General features: G+C 42.8%; 2 protein-coding genes across 4 annotated transcripts in view; one reads left to right on the plus strand and one right to left on the minus strand.

The window, feature by feature from the left end:
* Window positions 1-3,386, plus strand: part of CERT1 (ceramide transporter 1) — a 78,389-nt gene extending 75,003 nt beyond the window's left edge. For 2 of the 3 annotated variants that reach the window (XM_071580531.1, XM_071580533.1), the window contains one exon: window positions 471-3,385. Coding sequence is in view for 1 of the 3 variants with exons in the window: in XM_071580532.1 (XP_071436633.1) it covers window positions 471-492 (22 nt within the window). In the remaining 2 variants the exon portion in view is untranslated. Of the gene's footprint in view, window positions 1-470 lie in introns of all 3 variants that reach the window. The other variant, XM_071580532.1, reaches the window with a different exon arrangement.
* A 3,415-nt stretch (window positions 3,387-6,801) lies between these two features.
* On the minus strand, window positions 6,802-7,836 carry MED18 (mediator complex subunit 18). The gene is made up of 2 exons (XM_071580754.1): window positions 7,566-7,836; window positions 6,802-7,475 (listed from the first exon to the last, which is right to left on the minus strand). Exons 1-2 carry the CDS (start codon window positions 7,636-7,638, stop codon window positions 6,922-6,924), a joined length of 627 nt encoding a protein of 208 aa, XP_071436855.1. The 5' UTR covers window positions 7,639-7,836; the 3' UTR covers window positions 6,802-6,921.
* Window positions 7,837-8,078: the final 242 nt, after the last annotated feature.

Consider the following 8,078-nt stretch of genomic DNA (forward strand, 5'->3'; position numbering starts at 1 on the left):
TTCGGGGATGTCCGAGCCCCTTAGTGTTAAGTAAGGCTTAGCTTAATTTCTGTTATTGTAGACTCCTGCTATGTATTTTACTGTGAATAACAGTCATGTCAAACCATAGAATTCCATTTAGTTGTAATATTGTTACAGCATCATTCTGTTACATTTGAAAATGAGTCTATTGCTTTTTCTATGTGTGAAATAGGCCTTCTCTATTTTTGGGTTCTATGTATTATGTCAGACTCCAAAAGTCTGTATCTTCATCCTTCTGTAACAGTTAGCCCTGTAAATGATTCACAATTTTAATCTTATGTTGTTAGAGAACTAGAGTAGGTGAAGCATTAAAAAAGCACAGCTGTCATAGGCCAGCAGTTCACATGTGGTTGTAGCAGTCCTGATGATATTTAAGGTGTTTAACAAGTTCATTTTCCTATTAGTATTCAAACTTTTGGTGCTGTATTTTTGTCTTTGCTTACCTGCAGCAATCAGAACAAGACTGAGTGAGCATTCCACATTGGAGAAGTGACAGTGCATAGAGCACTCCATGCTGGAACGAAGGATCTACAGTCTTTTTATGGCCCAAGTTCTAGGCTATGTACACTGAAGTGAAGAAGTGTTGCAACACCATGAAGCTGAATATTTAACAGTAACTCTCTCCTGCTAACTTTTCTTGATGAATCAGTGTGTAATTATAAATACATGTACTGATAACATGTATATGGCTCTATTTTTATTTGCTTGCTTTAGAAGAAGAGCGTATACAACTTCGAATGAACAACATGGGCTACTGCTTTAAACAAGTTGCAGAATTTCACTGTCACTCTCCCTAAGATACTTACACAGTTTTTGTGCATGTCTAAAGAGCACAAAAGACAAATGCACATATAGCATACTGTATGTGCTTTATATGCACAAAAACCTGTGTGGCATTTTGGAGGGTTTGGAGAAGGGGCTTCAGTAAAACCTAGGTGACTTGTTGGTAGGTTTTGTTCTGCTTTGTATAATCACAGTTCATTGCTGCTGGTTTCTATAATGAATCATCTTGTTACATAAAATGTCAGTTAATAACTGAGGGCTGTCAATATCTTTATGACTTTGCCTTTTCTATTGTCTTACTCTTATGACGATCTTTAGTTCTGAAGGAGTAAGAGTGTGAAAAGCTTTATTTTTTTCAGATACCTTTATATTTCTATTGTATTTTTGGTTATGTAATATGTGCCGCAGAATTTTTGTTATTAAACATAATCCAGAAATATCTAGAAAGATTCTGTATGAGAGGGCAAGAGACTGCCTGAAACCTAGAAGACATCTGTCCATGCTGTATGTGGACTGCTTTCTTGCATGATATCCAGGGCTTTCCCAAAGCTGTGAGAAGGTACACTATAATATTTATTGAAGTAATTTGGATTACGTAAGACAACATTCCCAGTCGAGAATGAGGATGAGTACATTGTTTTCGGATCCTGCATGTTTTCCTCTTCTTAATAAAGCTATGGGGTTCATGTAGAAAATTATTTGCCTCTTGATCAAACATCCATCAGAGCTGTAAGAATGTGTAGTTCTTACTGGAAAGTTCCCCTTGGCTGCTGTGAGAATTTAAATGTCAGATGTTTGCTTAGCTTTGATTCTGGAGAGGCCCACTAGGAGAGGACTCTGTCAGGTACTACTGACCTTGAGGTCTTTTGTCCATGTCCCGTAGTTGGAAACTCTTCAGAGACTGCTCAGTGTTTCACTAACCTGGGTATGTTGAGGAAAAAAGTTTCAGACATATTTTTTTCCAAAAGAAAGCTGAAAGTCTTATCTGATATAGTGTGCTAGGTGCCTGAAAAGAAATAGAATATAGTAAAAATGAGGATTTGGTAAATAATAACATGTGATCTGCAGTGTTGAAAAACTTCCTCTGTTCCTCTTCTCTGTAGAGATGAAAACATACCTGATGGTTCATACACACATGCAGATTTCATGCTCCATAACTCCTCCCTTTTTATTTGCCTTTCTCTAATGGTGTGCATGGAATATGCCTTATTACAGAGTTATTCTGTTAATTTGAATATGTAGAAAAGTGCCTATATGGTAATGTTAGTAAGGCAAATAAGATGAAAATTTGTACATGTTTACTATATCACCAGTAAGCATTTTATATACCAACGTTAAAAGAACAATCTTATACCTCAAATGTACTTCATCTTTTTACAATCAACCAAGCAGTGGTACATTCCACCATAGCCACTGATGGGAACGTCAAAAAAAAAATCCAAAATATGAAGAGTTTAACTCCTTATTTGCCATTTCTGGTAATTGTTTTGAACACAGGCAAGTTTTAATTATTTAATTGGATAGCTTTATTTTACAAAGGTATGGAAAGTTTACAAAGCAGTATATAAATTTATATCATTAGTTGCATTTGCACTAAATGTGATGAACTTTTGCGATTTATTCTGTAAATAAAATTACACTACAGATACTATTTGTAAAGAATATCTTTTACTTTTAGATAAAGGCACTGGTACTTCACTGTAGCTAGCCCTGCCCAGAGTTGTAAGAGGCTTTTTAATTTGGAAGGAGCTGCAGGACTGAGAAATCAGTATCAATTGACCTTTAAAAAAACATCCAGAAGGCAGCAGGCCTCTCAGATTGTCCCTGTGTGAGCAGCCATTAGATCCCATTTTCTGGAAGGGATCTTGCTTTTCTGATTTGCCCTGTCTCCTGAGCCCATCCCTCTTTTCAGTCACTGCCACGTATCTGTGCACTCTGAGTTCATTTCTTCCTGTTAATGGATCAGTAGTATTTATACAGCTGTGGTGGCCTTTGCAGAAGCAGCTCCTGACTCTAGAATGAACCAGTTCCAAGGGCTAAAAATGCAGCAGTCCTCTCCATCAGATATTGTTCTCTGAATATCTGCATCAGTTTGGAGAACTTGAATGTTGCTCAATTAGATCTGAAGGACGTGACTTGATAGAACTTGTACTGGGAATGATGATGAGATGGTCATTTTTATTCTGTCTGAGAACCTGAACATTGATGAATATATCTGTGAAAAATGTAATGCACTTTGAAAAAAACCTTCCCTTTTACTTAGTTGGGCTGAGCTGGCTTATCTGAAGTTGTGCAGATTCTCTTTAATCAGATTGTCCACCTGTATTTTTGTCAAGTTGTACAGATAACGCTGTATTTGGATTGCCACTGTTCATTTACAGACTGAAAACATGAATCATATTTTTGAGTACCTTGAGTGTGTAGAGTTGTAACTGTTCTATAATAGCTTTATGATCCTTATCATAAGTTTTGAAAATTAAAAGAAGTTGGCTCTTACATGTTACAATCATAAATTTAAAACCAGTATTTAAAAGTGAAAGGTATTAAAAATTATGAAGAAAAATCCTGGCTTCTTGTTATTTTTAACTTTTCAGTGCTTTGGAGAAATTTAATTAAAATACTTTACCTTTTAACCAACTTTTAAATCATGAATAAAGTTATAGACAATATTCTAATGTATGGAAAACATTTTAACAGGAAAGCAGCTTGTGTTACTGAGGTTACTGAAATGAAAACCTGAATGCCACATTAGTTTATACATTGAGAAGTTCAGTTTGTGCTACAATATCAGAGGGATGTTAAAAGCTGCTGCCATACAGTGTAGTCATAATACAGAGCACTTCCAAAGTATTTCAGCTCTTGTCTTCATTTGTACATGAACAGAGATCCAGTAGTGGGATGTGCCAAAAAATAAACTTGTGGCTTTTACCAAAGTAAGAAGAATTTTTAGGAACTGAAATAGAATGTAAAAAAATCTGGTCACACTTCACATTCCTGGTCCCATAACTTATGTGCTTAGTTTAAAAACTACCTCCTTTCCAGTAAGAAGTTGAGATACAATTTGAGCCTGGATAATGAACTATAATTAGAGTTAGGCCATGCAGTTTACTACTGTGTAATACTAATTGTCTTTAGTATCCAGCTTTTATAAGCTAACTTTTATAGGAGAAAAATGTATTTTGTTATATAGAATGATGCCTTGAGAGATCCCAAAAAATGGATTCCAAGCCAAATTAGTGTGGGATAAGATAAAAAGGTAGGTTCTTTTATGTCTAGGCTTAGGGCCTTCAGGAATACATGATGACGTGCACCTCTTTGAACAGTGATTTCTATGGTTTTTACAGTATTGTTCACCCAATCCCCTGTTCACACATCTCAGTCTAGCCCCTGGGCACACCTCAGGATTTGAGTCAGGAGTCAGTGGGACCCCTGCTTCATCATCTTTCTCTTCCTCAGCACACACTGGGCCCTTGCAGCTCTTCCAGTGTTCTTTCTTGAAGGTCACTCTGCCCATTTATGTCTCGTTCTGCAGGCCTTCTGATATTCTTCAGCCTTCTACCTTGAAAAGAGTCTAAGCAGCTAAAAGAATTTGAGCTACTGATATGTGGTAGAGGTTGCAATAGATAAACAGTGAACTTAAGCTGCTAGAAATATTAACACACTAAATCTACATTTACTACAGTTACAAGTACTTCTAAAATCTATAAAAATGAAAAAAGCAAAAACCCCTGAGGCAACAGAACAAAGGGACACACTTCTAGCATTAACTGCCTGCACGTGTCCTCAGCTGCAGCCACTGATGCAGTAAACTCTCCTCTGCACACCTGCCTCTTCTATGCATGGACTACAGCTAGAATAAGGAAGTCTGGTACTGTGGATTGCTGCAGTTCTCAAGGTTTAAACTGATTCTCCTTCAATAGAAAAAAATATGTTATTATTTTGTGATCAATCAGTAGTCAGACCTACTAACATCTAAAGTGTAAATACTTCAATTAGAGTTTTGCTTTCCGTCTCGTTTTGTTTGAGCTGATGTACTTAAAATTCCATGTGGGATTTTCCTCTCTATCACCATTACATTAATGTCCACACTGATTTGTTTGCCCCCCAAGTTAAGAAAGAAACATGCCATATAACTTCCCTTCGGACACAGTGGAAAGGACCTATTTGCTGTATCTCTGTACTGACAAGTACCTGCCCTTGGCAAAGCTGGCATGCAGAGCTCAGCTCCTCTGATCCACATGATTCCCTAAAGTTTTGTGTCACAAGAGACAACCTACAGACTGTGCACATCTGGGGCAAGTGACTCCTAACCAGTGTTAGAGTGGCCAGTTATGACAACAGCCGCAAGGATTGCCCCGGCCAGGGCAGGACTGCAGCTGAACTGTGGAGCAACATGGCAAATTCAGCTCCTTGGAAGTTATGCCCTGCCTGAGTGTATGAAAGAATTCCAGCTTGGAGGCCCAGGACAGTGTGCTGAGGGTGAGTCATAAACAGAATTGTAGATGTGTCTGAACCCTCTAGAAAGTACTTGCAGTCTGGAGAATAAGCAGTCACAGCTGACACCTCACTGCTTGAGCCCTGCAGGAAATCACTGCTCTGTCTGCAGCACACTGAGGCTCAAATACCATCCAAGTACTCGGGATTTCCACATGCCCCGCACTGCAGCCTGGGCAGTGGAATGCTTAAGACACTGCACTTGGTTAGCTCTCATTGAGGTGTCAAGGTGTATCTTGCCCTAACTCCAGTGCTGAAAATGTAGCTGATAACTTCAAAGGCTTTTCTGGAAGCTTCTTCTGGAAGCTTTCATGGGAGGAACAGAGATCCAGTAGTGGGATGTGCCAAAAGATAAACTTGTGGCTTTTTCCAAAGTAATTTTTAGGAACTGAAATAGAATTTTAAAAAATATGGTCACACTTCACATTCCTGGTCCCGTAACTTATGTGCTTAGTTTAAAAACTACCCCCTTTCAAGTAAGAAGTTGAGATACAATTTGACCCTGGATAATGAATTATAATTAGAGTTAGGCCATGCAATTCTTCTGGGAGTGGTCCCAGCCTTTTGTTTGTGGTGCTGAAGGGTGGCAACATTTCTGGCAGAGGTTGGTGCATTTCAGTAGTGCATAAAACTGTTGTCCTCCATAAAGAACTTGAGAAATTTATGTAAGTTCCTTTATATTTCTTGGTTTTCTCAAACTTTGATTGTATTTGAAAACCCTCAAACCCTAATTCAAATAGCACTGAATTAGCACTGCATTATCAGGTAACTAACCACTGTACTATCAAGAAAGGTGCTAAATGAAATCATCAATAGTTCAATTAGCAGCTGCTAATATTTTTTTATATTTTTTTATAATAATTGTGAATAATTTTTTAATAAGGCAGCAAAAATGTGCTTAACATTTCAATATTCAATATTGTTGTCAGCTGCAAGAAGTCTAGTAATAAAAAATACCTTGTAATTTACTTTCTTATTGACTAAGACTGGCATATCCAACTCCAGTGAAAAAGATGGAACGCCATGAAAACACATGAAAACCCCTTGTAAATGTTACTAATTTGTCTTCCACTCTAACTTTGGTTGTATCAGAAACAGTTTTCCTACAAGTATCTGGTGTCCTAGCTGTTCCTGTCACGTACTCTATCATGAAGAGGCATGCACTTCCCTTTTATACTGCAATTCCTGTGTTTCTGCTTGTGTTAAACAGCACCTCCTGCATTAAAGGATATTCACTTCATGCATTACTTAACAAATTGAGATGATGAGGCAGGAAATGCAAATGGTGCTCAAAGAGAACTAAGGCAGCCCTGGGGTGTAGGTTTGCAGAGGTTTCAATTCCAGGAAGCACATTTTCAGAGTGTTCAGCAACAGGTATCTTTCCAGCCAGAAAACTGCCAATACTGACATTCACTGATATTTTTTTTCTTTTTTGAATGGTGTTAAAGTGACCACTTTTGTTCATATCCACCAGTGAAGGAAAAAAACACTCAGTAATTGCAACTGACCAAAACAGTCCTTTATTCCCCCTTCCCTGTTTTCATTTGCCCTCAAAAAGTTTTTTAGAAAAACACCCTTTTCTGCAACTTACAAAACCAGTGCCTTAATCACCCAGATTTTCAGTCACATCAGCCTTTTGGGGTCAATTTTCTCCAGGTGCACCAGAGGCTTCAGCTGCTCAGCAAAGTTCCTCATGTCATCAGAAACCACGTCCTGCCCTGCTGGAGCAACCACGTTGAGCTCCACCAAGTAGGAGAGGGAGAGCGGCTCGATGCTCTCCGTGTTTCCCGGCATCAGGATGCGGAAGATCTTGTACACCACGATCTTCATGATGCCCTTGCGGAACACGTGCCCCTTGGCCACGAACTCGTGGTCCATGCGGAACCCCATCTCCACTAGGAAGTCCGTCAGGTTGTCGGAGGTGGCGATGTCCACGCAGTTGCGCACGAGGGCGTGCCGGCTCTTGTCGCCGATCTCGGGCTGGCCGAGGTACCGCAGGTGCCAGGGCATCCCGGCCCTGTCCATGGCTCGCCGGGCGCGCAGCACGAACGGGCTGGCCTGCTGCCCCTTCAGCAGGAACACCAGCTCGTGGTCCAGGAACGTCTCGGGCTCCATGTTGTCGCACAGACCGCGCAGGCGGTGCAGGAGGCTCTCCAGGCTCTGGTCCAGCACGCTCCCTGCGGACACAGCACCACGCTCACCGTCCCGTCCCCGAGGCCCTCCCGCGCCGCCCCTGCCCCGCTCCTGCCGCCCCGCCCGCCGCCCACCTTGGAGCAGGTACTCCATCATGTTGATGGCGCCGCCCGTGACGGGCATCATCGTGACCGGCGGCGCCTCCATCGTGCCCGGCCGCACCGACGGCACCCGCAATGGCGACAACGGCGGCGCGGGGCAATGGCGGCCCTGGCGGCAGCGCCCCCTGGCGGACCGGAGGTGCCTCTCGGCGCCGTGGCGGGGCCGGGCCGGGCCGTGACCGCAATAACCGCCGAGCACGCCCCGCCGGGACCGCCCCAGCCCCGCCGGGACCGCCTCAGCCCCGCCGGGACCGCCCCAGCCCCGCCGGGACCGCCCCAGCCCCTCCGGGACCGCCCCAGCCCCGCCGGGACCGCCTCAGCCCCTCCGGGACCGCCCCAGCCCCGCCGGGACCGCCCCGCCGGGACCGCCCCAGCCCCGCCGGGACCGCCCCAGCCCCGCCGGGACCGCCCCAGCCCCGCCGGGACCGCCCCAGCCCCTCCGGGACCGCCCCAGCCCTGTCGGGACCGCCCCGCCGGGACCGCCCC

Source organism: Pithys albifrons, chromosome Z (genome assembly GCF_047495875.1).
Source record: "Pithys albifrons albifrons isolate INPA30051 chromosome Z, PitAlb_v1, whole genome shotgun sequence".
NCBI classification, from domain to species: domain Eukaryota; kingdom Metazoa; phylum Chordata; class Aves; order Passeriformes; family Thamnophilidae; genus Pithys; species Pithys albifrons.